Raw genomic sequence first — 18,285 nt, forward strand, 5'->3', positions numbered from 1 at the left:
GAATTTTATCCCAAATCAGCACCCTATTTAATTTCTTTCCATCCATTGAATTATGCTCCAACCATAACCCTGATAAAACTGCAAGTATTCCACACTTCCATAGGACTGCCTTATTGTTTCTCCCACCAAAGCCTTTAAAAGAAATAGCTAACAATTCACCAACCAAAGAAGGGCAAATTCAGCTTTCTCCAGAAATACCAAAAAAGATATTCCCAATCCTCGAAGAAAGTTTATAGTGCGAAAGAACATGAGAAGCCATCTCAGAATTTTTGTAATTGAGCACACACACATTTGGAGGGAGAGGCTTCAAAGATCTCCTAATTTGCAGCAAGGTATTAGTATTAATTTTATTGACCACAACCAACCAAGTGAAAACCTTAATTTTTGGGGGAGCCTTAGCCTTCCAGATGAAATGACAGAGTGGGAAAGAAGAATTGGAGTGAGTCAAGAATCCAAATAAAGATTTACAAGAAAATGTTCCTGATTGATCCAAAGACCAGCACCGACCATCCCTCCCTGCAGAAATATTTCTCCCATTCAATAGAGATAACGAAGAAGATAGCTCCACCAACTCCCTATCATTAAGAGGTCTCCTAAAATGGAGATTCTAGGAAACCATGGGGTACTCAATTACCAATTAACCCTTACCCAATTACAACACTTTCCCCACTACTTAATTATGGCCTCATTATCATCATCATCGTCATTATCATCATTATATTATAAATGTTCTTTGCTGCCTTGTTTGCTTTGCAGTATGCAATTTATATACCTACACACTAAAAAATTGTCATTTATGCATTTTCTAAATTTATTTTGATTCCAAATAAAGCATTATTATCTATTTCAATGCTTCCCAAAGTTTCATTGTAAAGTTCCATCATTTACTATACATCTTTGTCATTTCTTTAAATTGAAATTGAAATCAAGACTGAAATTTCCATTGAATTTCCATAAATTGAGATCAATGAAATTTCCATTGAAATCAAAATTTAAGTCCTCACTGCTGCCTGAGAAGATAAAACCATGTCATTCAAGAATGACCATCAACCATAGTTGTATAATTGAGATATGAATACAGGTTCCATTAGATGGAGTTGGCTACATGAGCCCTTTTCCACCAATTCACACGAGTAAGGGCATTTTCCCCAACTAGATTAAGTGCTATTACAACTTTGTTCACCATCTCATTCCCTGTTATTTTAGATCTACTCCTGCCCCTTGTTATTTTAGATCTACCCCTGCCCCTTCTAATACTAATAACAATAACTAGCTCAGTCTTCCTCACTGGTTAGGGCTGTACATGGTTCGGTGCAGTTCGGTTTTGGCCAGAACCGAAAACCGAACCGAAATTTTTGGTTTTGGGATTTCCGAACCGAAACCGAAACCGAACCGAAATTATGCTTTAATTGAAAACCGAAAATGTGTCGGTTAGGTTGTGGTTTTTCGGTTTTAAACCAATTTTTTTTACAAAAAAATAACCTATATTTTTCATAAAGTTGTTGAAAATTTATTGAGCATTTTAATTTTTTATAAGGACTCATAATTTTAACAAAATAAAATTTGTTGGGCACTTTTAACAAAAATAACCTTGATTTTTCATAAAGTTCTTAAAATTTATTGAGCATTTTTATTTTCTGTAGTGGCTATATGGCTATATTGCATGCTATATTTTTACTAGCCATATTTTATATATATATATATATATATCTTTTATAAATCGGTTTTTCGGTTTTTTTCAGTTCGGTTTCAACATAAAACCGAAACCGAACATTTTTATTTTTGGAAACCACAACCGAAACCGAAAACCGAAAAACCGAACCGTTTATGGTTTCGGTCCAGTTTTCAGTTTTTCGGTAATTTTTGTACACCCCTATCACTGGTGCACTGCTTGGCCTGCGTTTCTGATGCCCAAATCATCTAAGCCGCCCTTTCCTTTTCTTATTTTCTAAAACTGAGTATGAATCTTGAACCAAAATCCCATTTTGGGAATTGGGATTCGAGAATCATGTCAAATCGTAAGATTTGGTTTAAATTTTCAAAACTGATTTCAAATGACCAGAAAAATAGTAAATAGATTTAAATTTTTTAACAATAAAAAAATTCATATTTCATGTGCATGCTTTCTCTAAACATTTAGAAGTAAGGGAAGGAATCAAGAAAAATTAATAAAGAACTGAACTTTGTGTTCGTTAAGGGAAGGAATCCAGAAAAATAATGAAGAACTGAATTTTTGGAATATTCATATTCCATGCATATGCTTTCTCCAATATAAACAGAAACAAAAAACTTAAAACAAGCAAGTAATTGAACAAACTACTAAAGAAATTAACCTTTTTGAATCTTGACAACACAGCGAAATATGAGTACCAACTTAGCTGACCAGTGTTCTGCCCATTGCTTTCAGTGGCAGAACAATATGCTCCTCCAAGAGTGAAGATTGATTTTGTGAAGGCAACAGAGGACCTAAAGTTCTTTTTTGTACTTTTTCTCTGCACAAAATCAACGTAGGGAGGAATTGAAGGCAATCATGTAAAAAAGAGAAATAAAAAAAGAAATGCTGTTTTTGGAGTTATAAACCAGTCTGCTCTTACTATGTCCGATATGTTCAATCGGGTGAATTGATCGGTGGAGACCAATTCCTTAGTTTCAGCGGGTGAATCGATAGATTCAGCAATGATTCAGATATTTCTTGGTTTGTTAGTAATATTGATATTGATTTGGTGTGGAATTGGTATGAATTGTAGGATTTGAATTGTGAATCAAATTGTAATATTCTATGGCTATGCCCTCAACCAAGGAGACAAAGTAATGAAAATTAAAACATTTTGAATTGGACTCCGACCCCGACATCTTAATGGACTAAAGAAGAAGGAATAGAACTGTGCTTCTTCAAATTTGGACTGAAGCCAGTCCAATGATGCTTCCTAAAAGCTCACATGCTTCACACTCTAATCGAGATGCAGACTTAAAAGAGGGAACTAATTGCTGAAGCTTGGACAATGATGGATGGCGCAGTCGATGCACAATCTTCCTTCTTATCCAGAGGTCCTGAAAAATACAATGAGGAAGAAAAAAATTACTGAGAAATTCAGAGATTTTGTGACCTGATTAACATGCACAAAATTCATCAGGAATTTAGGAAAACAAAGAACAGAGAAAAGTGAATAGAATGGTTAGGAGCTAGGGTCCTTGACCTTACTCTTGGGATGAAGAACCATCAGCTTGAATAACGAAGGTTTGTTGAGTAGACTTATCTTAACAAGTGAATATCAATTCAATCACGTAAGCAGATGCCATTGAGTCAATGACCCAAGATGACTTGTGAGTGGAGGTTAAGAAGGCAGTTGTACCTGAATGGGTTAGTGAAACTGTATGTGCAGAGGTAGATGACTACCGGCTCTGTAACTTTTGTACCATCATTTATAATTTACTGTACTCATCCCTGGACATGTGTCAGAATCACTAGTTCTATTAGATGCTGAAGGCTCACTAATGTTGCTATCAACTGGGCACCGTGTGATTAGCGAATCTGGTTTCCCTTGTTTGTTCCAACACTTATCACTCTTGTGGTTTATTTGGCAACAGAGAACATACTTGAATGGCTCCATTTCTGTGTTCTCGATGACGGCCTCTCCCTGATTCATGACTTTGTCCTCGGTTTGCTCTATGTCTTTCCACCAGCAGAAGAACTGAGGGCTGAACTTTCAGGTATCGAGGAAGACTCAGATTCTATCACTCTCTGAAGTGGGTAGGCACTGCTAATGGTAGGCAAGGTTTCACTATCTAATAGTTGACTTTCAACAATCTGATATCCCAAATCTAAACGAGATAGAAACTTAGACAGATAGAAATCTGATAATTGCTTCATCACATTCTCAGGAACTCCAAATCATTGTTAAGTGGTTGAAACCGCATTTAACTCAATCATCTCTCTCTAGGTTTTCTTTCTTCGTTCTGACTTAAAGGTTTTCCTTCTTGCTTCAAGATAAAAATTTTCTCATGCAACTAATTCACTCTCCTAAAGTCTTGTTGTTGAGAAAACATCTCCTTGATTGACATTGCATTATCAGAGTGCTACTGTGCTAGGCTCCAGATTCTTCCACAACCATGTCATTGTCACATAGTTATTTTGCTAGTCACCACTTGACGTAAAAAGCATAAGCTGTTAGATGTTGGGCCAGCAATGTATACCTAGCCTTGATGTTCCCCTTAACGTGCAGTTTGATTGCATACAGAAAGGTCAACAAACAATGAATACACCCACTATGAAGAATATGGTAATTTTTAACAAAAAAAAACAACAAACGTGAGCAAAAAGAACAGAACCCTAAGACCTCATGACAACAGTAGCCCTAATGCCATCTTGGCTCATTGCTTGACTTAGAAGATTAATCTGTTAGGTTGTGGGTCAACAATATATATCAAGTCTTAACATTTACCTCCATTTTTAACTAAATCTTTTGAATCTTTACCATGTGAATTGTTGAATAGCAAATGCAACTTGTCTCTAGCTCCTGTATACCGCCACAGCTTGTGCCTGCAACAAATAATTGGCACCATGCAATTTAACAAAGGTAACCAGTTAATTTGTAGGCTGTCCAGAGGTTTAACCTGATGGTTTAGATTCACTAGAGCTTGCCATAATACCTAACAATTACACCTGGAATTACTTCACGATACTGTAATCCAGAAGCTAGAGGCCTACACAATAGTTGTGCAACCAAAACTGGAAGATGGCACTACAGGAATAGCGAGAAAAAATCTCATTATGAGTAGCAGAACAAGTCACCAGAAACAACCAGCAGCTATGTTTGGTTGCCACAACAGAAGAAGCTAAAACACAGATGGACTGATTGGTACATCAGGGTTTAAAAAGCTGTACAAATCAGGAAGAGAGAATAACATGAGAGAAGGAAGAAATGCTGTACAGTGTCATGCATATCAAACTTGTTCTAATACCATGTAATTAATAAATGAAAAGAAAAGCAGGAGAAAAGAAAAGAAACAAGGATAGAAGATGAGCTGGCATTCAGAGCATTTTAGGATTGCCTGGGATTGCAAGACTGCTGAGACTTTATATATCAATAAAAACTGAGTTTGACTATTTTATTCTTGTACACCTTGAATATCTGCAAATATGCGATTAAGTAAGCTGTGATCCAGTGTATCCAGGTCTAGCACACCCACTTTCTGACAGGTTGGTTAGGAATGGGTGTAATGGTCCTTGTCCTGAACTCTGTCTCTCTGCCAGTCATAACCTATCATTTCAAACCCCGATTATTTTCCGCTCTCAAGTTGTTATTCAACATTTAATTAACTTGACCATATAATGCTATAATGTTTGTATTCTCTACATTACAAATTTTGTCATTTTATTGAGTTTTACTCATGTCAAATGTTTTCACTAGGTTTTTTTGGCAACTGATGATGATTCTGCACCTGTACTTTGCTTTCTTCTCCAAGAACAAAAGAAGCTGTTGTCCGTAAGGCTTCAAAGTGTTGAAATAAATAATGAGATTCTCTTTGATATTAAACCTGACATGAGCTGGAGTATACCAGCTATTGCGGCTGCACCTGTGGTTGTGACACGTCCAGGGTAGGGTTGTATCTTTTCTTCATAAATGGTAAATTTTATTTTTGTCTACTTTTTAGGCTTGTATAAACGCTTAATTATCTTGTATACACCTTGTCCTCTGATTTGTTTTCAGAGTGAAATTGGGTCCACTGCAATTTACAGACATCATTGTTTTGGCTTCAGAGAATACCCTTAATCTCTACGTAAGTTGTATGCAATGATGACTAATGGTCATTCAGTTATCTTCCATGAAACATTATATAGACTTTCTTTTGTTCTGTCGTTTGTAAATGATATTCATGAATGAGATCTCTTCTTTTCAGCGGTATCTTTTTTCTAGCTACATGTATTGATCAATATTTGAATTGCATAGACACTTTGCCTTGGTTGTGTTGACATTGTGATCGAGATTGTTTTAACACTAGGTTTTTACCCATCGAGGGTTGTAATTTTGCTTGCAGTAAGGTTACTTATTTTGTTTCTAAATGGTGGTTAGTTTTCTTCTACAGGCAATTATTGTTTGGAACTTTGGATCAGTTTATCATTTATATTTACTTGATGACTTTTTGTTTGCTAAACTTGGCATAGATCTAAATAAAACCTAAGATAATTTTTGATTATTGTTTTTCTTCCTTCTATTAGCGCTCATTTCCTAGAAAGTCCCAATTCTAGAATCTGGATTGGCTAGTCTTGGAGCCTTGTGGAATTCATTTTACCATATATTAGGGATCTCCTAAAATTGTTAAATCTTAATGTGCTTGAATTGTTTTGACTTTTCGATTTTATGGAGAAGATACTATCTCAACAATAGGGGAAAACATGGAAAGATAAAAAAGGAAAGGAAAATAGACAATTAGATCACAGGGGGATGTAGATCTCTCATAAGCTTCTTTATAGTAGCTCACTTTCTTGCAAGTCGAACTCTAAATTGACTAGGAAGTAGGAACCCTATGGTACCCACATTGTCACAATGTGTGTGTCCAGGTGTTATGGGTCAAGCATTTCATACCTTTGTGAAGGGCCATGCGACACTAGCTAAAGCACTCTTGATTAACTTGTCGGCCAAAGTTTGCCAAGGTTTACCAACATAACACATTTATAGTAGTTGAATGAAATGTAAGCGTTAGTAGTAAACAATTCAGGAAAATAATGGCAAGCAAGTGGTAAACATTGAAGCAACTTAATTCATAAAAGCAACACCTCTCCTAACAACGCGTGTCTAGCGAGGGAGGCAAGTTTAACAACAAAAAAAAGGCGTCCCCGGGCCATTAGGTTCCCCGCTTCGTGAGGGTAAGGGGAGGGCCGTTGCAATGTACGCAGCCTTACCATTACTTTTATGTAGCGAGGGTGGCAAGTATGCTAGACACAATTGCAATGACTAGTGAGTTTTACATGATTGATTGACACACACCCTCCCCTAAAGAGCTTTCTATGCTAATCCAGCTTTGAGACTAGGGAACATCAAACTGTTCGAGGATTCATGCTCCTATTTTTACACTAAGACAGAAATACCCTTAAAGCAATAAACCTATACTAGTACTTACATGATGGCAACCCATCCCACACACACGAGACAAGCAGTCACAGACAACATAATGCCCTGAACGAGCTTGGCTTGTGACATGTGTTCAGGGCCTTCAGGCATCGTTTTAACTTTTGGTGATTCACTGAAATTTTGAAATTTGGGAGGACTCCAAACAATATCAGCATTCAATTTCCTGGTGAAGTTTCTGGAATTTTGGTTTTATTTTTTGGGTATATCTTCTGAAATTTCAACAGTTAAAGTTAAAAATTTTTCCTAAATTTTTCACAATCATCTATTTAGTGTTTTCGATAGAAGAGCCTAGATGCAATGGTAAAGTTGCTGCCGTGTGACCTGGAGGTCACAAGTTCGAGGCATGGAAATAGGCTCTCGCAAAAATATAAAGTAGGACTGCGTACTATAGACCCATCCTGGACCGCCTCTTCCTTGGACCCTACATACGCTAGAGCTTTGTGCACCAGCCTGCCCTTTTATTTATTTATTTAATATTTCCAAAATTTTCATTCATTAATTACATAATTTATTTACTGGGGTTTCTTTTAAGATGTATATGATTGTTTCATAGGAGGGTTGAGGATGATAAAACGTAACACCTAGAACTCAAGGCTCCCACGCCATCGTGGGTTTGAGGAGGGAAAAATTACTCCATCTTAACTCCATGCTTGGAGAGACTGTTTCCATGATTTAAATTTTTGGGCTCTGAGGCTGTGGTGTAACACCTTAAATTTTGAGTTGAGGGTTGCCCTCAGGGTTAAGCTTGATGTGTATGAAAGCTTTTATGCCTTGTCCAAGGACAAGGTGAGGTATAAGGTGATGCAATCTGGAGCTTTTCCAAGCACATTGATGGTTCCTTTCTTTTGGAGCACCATGATTAATTTCATGGTGATGGACTTCTTGTTGTTCCCTACTTGGTGAAGTTGACTTCTTTGTGGTAGGAGGGAATTGATGTAGGATGGGAAGCAGGTTTTTGGACACTTGCACCCAATTTGGAGACTGATTTCAAAGAATATGGTTAAGGGATTGTCGGGTTCTAGACCCAATTGTGTTTAGTTTAGGCTTATGTATATTTGGGATGGGTTTGTAATAAATATTTCTTTTTAAGGGTTTATTTGTAAAGTCAGTTTTTAGTGAATTTTAGTTTAGGTAGCATGTGTTTCCCCAGCCCCTTGTATCTTCTTCTCCCGCCTTTCACTCTTCTTCCATTCTTTTTTTGATTAGTAAAGAACATATATACTATAAGGTCGTCATGGGGATGCCAAATCGAAGTATGAGAAATCAGCCACCCTGAAGGGTGTCACAAAAATAAAAAATTACATTAAAGTCTTTTGCTACAAGTCCATTATGCCAACTAGTAACTGCAGTAAACCACTGCTCTTTGATGAGCTGAAGAGTTGATATTGAATTATTAAAAACTCTTCTATTCCTCTCCTTCCAAACACACCAGAAAACTGTGAGAGGAATGAGAGAAATAGTTTTCCTCTTTTCCTTTGTTGCTCAAATGCCTCTCCAGGCCTAGAGTGCCCCTCCGACAGATCTAGCGGTTACCCACCATTGTCCAATAAGAGTTGAAGCTACATTCCAAAGATCTCTAGTCCAGAGGCAGCGTAGAAGGATATGGTCTACTGATTCTGCCTCAGCCATCCAAAGGGCACATTTGTTGGCAATGGAGAACCCCCTTCTCTGCAAGTTGCCTAGGGTAAAGATTTTACCATGAGTTGCTTCCCAGGTAAAAAAAAAGCAACCTTATTAGGAGCAGCTGTCTCTCTTTCCATGTGTTTCTGCTGTCATACATAATTGTGTCAAAAGTTCAATCGACATTCATCACAATCATCAGATTGAAGGTTTGTCAGAGTCACCATCTATCGTGTTATTGTAACTATTTTTTGTTGCTGTTTCTATCCTACTGCTAATTCTCGCCGCATGCAATTGCCTTATATATATATATGTATGTGTGTATATCAATAAAGATAGTATGTATTAAGAGGGCTTCAAGGGGATGCCAACACGAAGTTCAAGAACTCAACCATCCTGAAAGGTGTCACAAAAATAAAAAATTACATTGACCTCATTCGCTGCATGACCACTATGCCAACTAGTAATAGCAGTTAACTCTTGCTCTTTTCTGAATCGAAATGTTGATATTGAGTTTCCAAATACTCTTCTGTTCCCCTTTCCAAACACACTAGGAAATTGCAAGAGGAAAGAGAGACAAAGCCTTTCTGTTTTCCTTTGTTACCTGAATCCCTCCCCAGGCCTGGAGCTCCCCTCCAACAGATTTAGCAGTTATTTACCATTGTCCAATTAGAGTTAGAGCCTACATTCGAAAAATATCTGATCTAGGGGCAATGGAGAAGAATGTGGTCCACTGATTTTGCCTATCCATGCAAAGGGTTCATCTATTGGCAATGGAGAACTCCGTTCTCTGCAAGTCATCTAGGGTCAAGAGCTTACTGTGAGCTGCTTCCCAGGTGAAAAAAGCAACCTTAGTAGGGGCAGCTGTCTTCCAAATTCACAGCAAGGGGAGTGAGTGTTGTTTGATTATCGGAGAAAAAGTTTCCTGTAGAAGGATCTGACAATGAAGATCCTTTCTTGTCCAAGGACCAAATTTGAAGGTCATGAATGTTTGAAACTGGATCTTGTAAGGATGACTGTAGAAATCAGCGAGCTAGTAGTGTTCCCTATCTCCCACATTTCTGTGAAAGGGGATATTCCAAAAAACCCTTGAATTGATGTTTGAAGGTGTTGACTTATGCATGCATCTTTATCACAAGCCATGTTGTAAATGACTAGAAATAAGACACTGAGAGCCTCTAGGTTAATGTTTTCTCCATTCCTCAATTGGAATCTAATAGAAGAAAATAAAGTCATTCTAGCCTTTCCTAATGTATTTCCACACCCTTGTGCTTCAAGGTCCTCTATTAGCTTGGGAGATCCACTCATTGTGCTCATGCCCTTATTTCATGTCAATGGTTTTCTGCCAAAAGTGATATTTCTCAATCATAAATCTACACAACAATTTTCCAAGTAGGGCTTTGTTGAAGGGACTATACATTCAAGCCTCCTAAGCTAATTGATTGTTTCACCAAGCCCCATTTGACTAGGTGGGATTTGAATTCAACCTTGAAGCTGCCCTAAAGTAACCTGCTTTGAATCCCTTCTAGTCTTTTGGCAAAGAGAATATTGGGAGAGCTAGAGAGGCATGAAGTAAACTGGAAGATTTGTTTCTATCCTGCTAGCCATAGTTGTTAGAATCTTATGATTCACAATTTTCAATTCATACGATTCGTATCAATTCCTCACCATATCAATTTGAATCTTACAAGAATATCTAAAAATGACTGAATCGTTGTCGAATCTATCTCGTGAATCTAACAAATCAATTCAATGTTATTGATTCATGGCCTATCATATCTTGACAAATTTGACTAGTTTAAAACCCTAAAAACAACATTTCTTATTTATTGCTTTTATTTTTACACGATTATCTTCCATTCCTAGTCTACATTAGTTTTGTGCTAAAAAAAGAAGAAAAAATAAAACTTTAGGTCTTATGTTGCCTTCACAAAACCATTTATCACTCTTGGAGGCGTATAGTGTTCTGCAATGGTGAGGGGGCAGAACACTCATCGACTAAGGTTGTACTCATGTTTCGTTGTGTTGTTAAGATTCAAAAGATGGTCTTTTTAGTAGTTTGTTCAATTATTATTATTTTTTTAGTTTTTTTATTTTTAGTCTAAGAAAGAATTAAGTATGAAATATTATTATTTTTTATTGAAAATAAACTTTAGAAGTTCAATTTTTTTTATTTTTTTTATTTTTCTTGTTACCTTTCCTTATACAAAATAATATTCATTTTTTATTAATATTTCTTGACCCATTCTCTTACATTTCATTTTGTTTATGGAAAGCATGCATGGAATATGATGTTTTTGTAGTCAAAATTTAAATGTATCTCTGTTTTGCTTGTTGTTTACATTTCAATATATACACGCCATTTTGAATTGATTTTGGACACTTGTGCCGAATCTTTCGATTTGATTCGATTATCGGTTCTGAAAATTAAAATTTTGATTCACAATTCAAATCTTGATTTGACCACTATGATGCTAGCCTTTTTTCAAACTTCTGGATATTGGGGTCCCAAACTCCTTTATATTTAAATCTGGCTCCAAGAGGTAACCTGAGGTAGCTGAAAGGGAAAGATCCTAATTTGCACTCAACTGCCAGAAGAGGTCCTCCTGAACTGTTGCCGATCAGAATAATCCCACTTCTTCTGAGATTTACTTTCAAACCTGAAACAGCCTCAATGCTGCTAAAATGCATTGCAGATTCAGAATGTGGAAAGGGTTATCCTAACAGAAAATGACAGTGCCATCTGTGAACAAAAGATGTGAGACCTGCAAAGACCTTCCATTTCTGCAACTCTAAGGCCTTTAAGGAGCCCTCTTTCAGTGATTTTTTTCAAAATGAGGCTGAGCACCTCCATCACCACAATGAATAAGAAGGGGCAAAAAGGATCCCCTTGTCTCAGTCCTCTGGAGGAGTGAAAGAAATCAGAAGGGCGCCCATTTATGAGCACTGAGAAACTTGGTATACTTATGCAATGGGCAGTCGAACTGCACCATCGCTCCCTGAAACCCATCTTTCTTGGAATATAAAGAAGAAAGTTCCAGTTTACGTGATCAAAAGTTTCTCCATGTCTAGCTTACGCACCAAGAAAGAACTCCATCAAGTCCTCATGGGAGTAAAGAAAGGGGTTGCCACTGTTTTCATAGTCCTCATCATTGCTCGCAAGCTATTTTTGATCAGTAACTCCAATTTCCCTCTGTCCATCAAAAGAAATAAAGGAAGAATCAAGTTCATGCTTAAATAAGAAGCTGGGTTGAACCTAATTTCAAGTTTTGAATGACATAACCCCGAACAGGATCTGCTCAGGCCAAGATTGGTCTAGCAACAAGATTGGTTTGGCTAAAAAAAACACGATAAGATTAGAATGATCTGCTGGAGATGGTGAGAGAACATATGCAGTCAGATGTGCCTCCTCTCCTCATGCCATGTGATCTAATCTTCATGCCAATGGAGACGATTAGGATGGCCACTTTGGGGTTGGTGTTTTCATTCACCATAATGGCTGGATTTGGAATTTGTTTTTAGTAGTTTATTGAAGAGCGGGAGATACCGATTAAGGGAGACATGGTTCACATCTCATCTATAATTTCTGGGTGATATATTTTTTGTTTGTAATTTTTTATTTGATTTGAGACTTGTTGACTATTTTCCATTTTTATTATCTTTATTATGTTTTTTGTTAATTTCTATATTGTATTGTTCGAGGAGAAGAAGTATCATCTTCAATTTGTGAACAATTTGGGTTATTTCTTGGATCTTTTTCGTAATGATTTATGAACAGTTTCTAGTTTTTTCTGTGACAATCTGGGTTTTATTTTTAGATATCTTTTTGTAATTTGCGAGATGCTTTAATTTTCTGTGTTTTGATTTTTTTTTTTTCAATTTTTATGTATTATGTGAAATGCATTTTTTGGTATTTAAGATCTAAGAATTTTTTATATTTTTTGTTTTTAAAGTTCTCATAACAATGTTTGAGGGGACATTTATTTTGCAGCATCCAAAATATTTCCATAGAATGACAATCCTGGAATCTCCTTTCTGACGATGGGATGCTTGTCTCACGAGAATATTTTTGTTTGGGTTCACGTTGTGAGATTCCTAGAATGTGCAGAGGATTCCCATGTTAATGTTTCGTTCAACTTTCATTTCAAGAAGATAACTATTATATCCTTGACTGGTGTATAACCAATATATTAAAGTAATAATTATATTTTCAACGCGAAAACCTACTAGGAATTTGTATTTAATTAGATCCATGTCCTAAAATTTTTAACAATCACAAATTAAAAAAATTCAATCCTTAATTAATCAATTAACTGAAATAATTGAAGGCTATTGATGTCCAAGTATCAGCTGTTATATTATATTATTGTAACACAACACTAATTATCTTAGTTTCATTTTTTTACTAATTTAATGTTTTAAATATAATAATAGTATAGGGGCATTCTTGTGCAACTTGCCAAAATAGTGAGATTAATTTAGTCTAAAAAGTAGGATTCCGATAGGAATGAGATTCACGTGAAACTTGCGCATGGTGGAGGCTGGGAATGGATGCCCATAATTTGTTGGAATCTTTCATTCCTAGGAATGTTAAGATGGCCATCACCTGGGATTCTTGTGCTTAACCAAATGCTTTATTTTATCAAATTCCCCTAACTGTTAATCCTCGATGCAACCATTTTCCCCTTCTCTTTTTCTTTCACATTTTCTCTCCCTCCCTTCATTTTTGTTTTCTCTCTTGCATCTTTCTATCCTGTTGTAGTCTCTCTCTCTCTCTCTCAACCGGCCTGCATGACCAGGATTGAGATGTTAAATATTTTCAAAGCATGTTGCTGAGCTTTTGTTAGTAGTTAAATGCAACTGGAAAGGGATGCTCTGGACTGTATTTTTTGTAAGCTAGTTTGAGATGTTTATTTAAATCTTACACTTGATGGATGTACACAATTCAGGAGGGTGAACCAATCTTGATCTGTTCTCAAAATAGAACCAAGACCAACCAACCTCTAGAGAACCAAAACGAGCTGACCCGCCCTATTTCAAGTTACTCAGATGCAGCTTGCTTCTTTTTGTGTGTGAAGCCATGTGAAACCAAAAATTACGAACAAGCATCAGCATTCCTTGAACAAGAAGTCATCCAGCTGTTCATTCCTGTATGGATACCTTTCTATGACTTCGTTTCAGTCACTAGCCTTATCTTTGGCATCTGCCTTCTTGTGGTAAGGTAACGACCTTGGGCGTGGCCAGCTTTCATGGTGCATGGGCAGTGTACACAAGGCCCGCGAATGTCATCAATGTATGGTTGGCCAGTGAAATTTTGTTGTAAGTGTGAAATACTTAAATAATAGTGTGGGAAAGATAAAAAGTTGCAGTCCTTGAAATATCTACTCGAATCCTTAATAGATTATTACCAGCCTCTTCCCTTCATGGAAAATATTGTTTATTTTTAGTTTACATTGCCAGTGATCATAGCCTTCTAAATTTTAGAGTCTAGTTGTATGACCATTTGATATGTGAATCCTTGTTTATTTTGAAGTTTGTTCATGAGGGAACTAGACTTTTGATGGGACAACCCTTTTTTATGTTCTGGTTTACCTCGAAAGGAAAATGAGCTTTGCTCTTTCGGACGCGAGGCATTCCTGTGTCTTGGGAGAAAAGTGCTCATCCTTTATTGTATCTAGCATGTAATGATAAAGAGGCAGCTTTGTCTATTGATGAATGGTGGATTGATGGAGCTTCTGGAGTTGATTTGTTTTTCCCTCTTTTTTCTTATCAGCAAGTTTTTATCCTTCTGTTTGAACCGTAACATGTCATATTTTTATATTCATATTGAATGTATCTTTTAATGCAATTGTTATATGTCAAATGGATATTCAACAACGTTAGCAGTTCTACTCAATTACTCCAGGCTTTGTGATCTTTTCTATTTGAATGAATGGAAAGTCCACTTTGAGATTGTTTGCTCTGCAGCCACCACCCGCATATATCATGGGGAATAACCAAGATAGATTGATACTGTAGCAACCTTGGTAAAATGCGTGCCTGTTCTGGATGGATGAGTGCATTACTCAGTCTATTAGGAATTGGCAACTTAACCCTTTAGTGATTTTGGCACTGGATGTTTAAAAAAGGAGTACTATTGGCAGAATGAATTCAGTAATGGATGCTTGTTGGCATTCTGACAAGCAAAAGGAGAAGATTTTGTGAGATTTTGCTTGGTTAATGGTGTTTTTTTGTTATTTCTCCTATGTCCCTTCACTTTCATTACATGAATGTGCCTTGTGAAATAGCAGTAGAGCTTTTCCAGATACCAATAGCCTACTTAGACAACATCTTGCTTGTAGAATACGAGTTGGTAAGAGTAAACTGTTGGAAAAAAAAACAAGGATTGTAAGGGTTGGAATTGAGATGAGCACTGACAAATATGGAGATATGGGTCTCCGTTTAAAAACTTTGTGAAAAATGTTGGCTGATCCATTGGCAGAGACACTAATATTAATTTGTTCCTACTTGAGAAATAAACAATGACGAGGATAATCTTTCTAAAAGGAACTCTTCAAGGGAAAAGAAGAATCTGTTTTGCTTTTCTTTTTTACATGAATGCATATATTTATATATATCCAGCTTATATTTATGGAACCATAGAATATACAGTGCCTATACTGAAAATTGCTTCATGCTAATTTGGTTCATTACTTCATTTATTTTGGTTCACAGGTCTACTAATTTAAAATTCAAAGTTCCATTTTCCTCTTTTCATATTTTTTCAACAACCATTTTTAGTATTTTGGGTATTGAGGTTCTTTACCCTGTATTTTCTAGCAAATAAATATAGTAAAATTCCAAAAAGATGCAGAAGGTAAAATAAATGTAAGAACAGAGAAGGTCTAATTGTCCGATAGCTATGAATTCTGTAAATTTAAATGAGGAAAATTCAAACAATCAAAACTATAAGAAAGAGAAAAATGGAGGTCCATGCTAATTCATCTATTGGAACTTGAGTGATCTAGGAAAAGAGAGAAAAAGAAAGGCATTGTCACAGACAGATATTGAAAAAGATGGTTTCAGGTCTCCATTTTTTGGCTTGATCAGCACAGCAACCCCCCAAATTTTCTGTGCTTGATTTTGGCTTGTCAGCTTGTGTAAGAGAGAGAGAGAGGGAGGAGAGGGGTGGGGGGGGGGGGGGGGATGAATGGAGGGAAGAAATTGTCAGAGACAATCAAAGGGAAATAAAGGGAATTGTTTTTTGCACTTGGATTTTTTGAGAGAAAATGATTAAGACATGAGCAGATCTGAGTATTTTACAAAGAAGAAGAATACGACATGTTGCAGCGTATGGTTATTCCTTTTTTAAGGTTGGGTGCGGGGATATGGCATTGGCATGCTGGCAATTTTTGCTGGGGCGCCCCCTACGAGCAATGTGTTGCACTTGTACCACCTGGGTGTAGCGAGAAGTGGGTGAGGGTAGGCTAGGTTATCACCCTGAAGTGATGCGCCGTGTCGGAGCTTGAGTACGATGTCAAATATGTGAGGGTTCCTGCATCATTCTGGACATGGGTAGGTAAAGTAGCTAGTTCAGGAAACCAGGATTAGATTAGCAATTTGGTATTTAGGGACACTTACGCGTAAAAGCATGAAAATTGTGGACACAATGATTAGAAGAAAAATTAATATAATTTGCCTTAAAGAAATGAAGTGGGTGGGGGGAGAAAGTTAGAGAAATTGATAAATTAGGATTTAAACTTTGGTACACTGGAAAAGAAAAACATAAGAATGGAGTAGGAATTATTGTAGACGAAAACTTAAAAGATAGCGTTCTTGATGTAAACAGAGTAGGTGATATAATTTTAAAAATCAAGATGGTGTTAGGCCAAGAGATAATAAATATCATTAGTGCTTATGCTCTTCAAGTAAGCTTAGCAGAAAATCTCAAAAGACAATTTTAGGAAGATATGGATAGTATTATACAAGGCATACTAATGACCAAGAAAATATTCATAAGAGGAGAGCTGAATGGATACGTTGGAAGGGATAATAAAGGTTATGAGAGGATTCATAGAGGATATGGAGACAAAGATGAGCCTGGGGAGATGATCTTAGACTTTGCTATGTCATATGATTTTATTACAGTGAATACTTGTTTTAAGAAGAGGGAAGAACACTTAATAACCTTTAAAAGTGGACAAACCAGATTTCAAATATATATATATATATTTTTAACTAGGAGGGTAAATCGTTTATTATGTAAGGATTGTAAAGTTATTCTAGGTGAAAGCCTAACTTCACAACATAGAGTCTTAGTGTTAGATATATGCATTAAAAAATGGAAGAAAAATGATAAAATAAATCAGTGTAAGAGAACTAGGTGGTGGAACCTAAAGGGAGAAAATATAATGAAATTTAAAGATAAAATGATCAAAATGGGGATTAGACTATAGAGGATGAGATAGATACAAATACTATTTGGAGTAGATTAGCTAGCTCTATTAAAAAGATAGCAAACAAGATTTTAGGTGAATTAAGGGAAAGATTCTCGAATAGTAAAGAAAGTTGGTGGTGGGATAAAAATATCCAAAAAGCCATAAAGACAAAAAAGAATTTGGTATAAAACGTGGCAAAAATGTAGCAACATGGATAATTTTGAAAAGTATCAAATGCGCGAACATATGCAAAAAAGGCCGTTAGTGAAGCTAAACACAGATCATTTTATAGTTTGTATGATAGATTGGGTACAAAAGAAGGGGAAAGAGATATATTTAAACTTGCTAAAGTTAGAGAAATGAAGAGTAAGGACTTAGGAAATATAAAATGTATAAAAAAAGTGAGGATGCTATTGTCTTGGTTAAGGAAGAAGACATAAAAGATAGATGTCATAAAAGATAGATGACAAAGCTACTTTAGTAAGTTGTTTAATGAAAACCAAATAGAAGACTTAAACTTAGAATTGTCAAATAAGGAAAAGACTAAAAATATGAAATTTATTCGTGAAATTAGAGTTAATGAAGTTAAGTTTGCACTAAAAAAGATGAATATTGGACAAGCTATAGGATCGGATAATATCCCAATTGAAGTTTTGAAAAGCTTAGGTGATAGCGGAATTATATGGTTACCTAATTTATTTAACACAAATATGAAAACTAAGAAAATTCCTGATGAATGGAGGAAAAACACTTTAATATCTATATACAAAAATGAAGGAGACATTCAAAATTGTAATAACTATTGTGGAATTAAACTTGTGAGTCATACAATGAAACTGTGGGAAAGGGTAGTTGAACAAAGATTAAGGCTAGAAACGAAGGTCTCAGAAAATCAATTTGGTTTTATGCCTGAGAGATCTACCACATAAGCTATATATCTTTTAAGAAGATTAATGGAAAAGTTTAGGGAAAGGAAGATGGACTTGCATATGATATTTATTGACTTAGAGAAAACATATGATAGAGTGCCTAGGGAAGATCTATGGTGGGTTTTAGAGAAAAAGATGTATGTAGTAGGTATACTGTTGTCATTAAGGATATGTACGATAAAGTAA

General features: G+C 36.1%; 1 protein-coding gene across 2 annotated transcripts in view; it reads left to right on the plus strand.

The window, feature by feature from the left end:
• Positions 1-18,285, plus strand: part of LOC131165683 (anaphase-promoting complex subunit 1) — a 93,210-nt gene that overhangs the window by 28,904 nt on the left and 46,021 nt on the right. For both annotated transcript variants that reach the window (XM_058123678.1, XM_058123679.1), the window contains exons 7-8: positions 5,412-5,599; positions 5,712-5,781. In XM_058123678.1, the coding sequence (XP_057979661.1) occupies positions 5,412-5,599; positions 5,712-5,781 (258 nt within the window). The remainder of the gene's footprint in view (positions 1-5,411; positions 5,600-5,711; positions 5,782-18,285) is intronic.

This window comes from Malania oleifera, chromosome 10, assembly GCF_029873635.1.
Source record: "Malania oleifera isolate guangnan ecotype guangnan chromosome 10, ASM2987363v1, whole genome shotgun sequence".
NCBI classification, from domain to species: Eukaryota; Viridiplantae; Streptophyta; class Magnoliopsida; order Santalales; family Ximeniaceae; genus Malania; species Malania oleifera.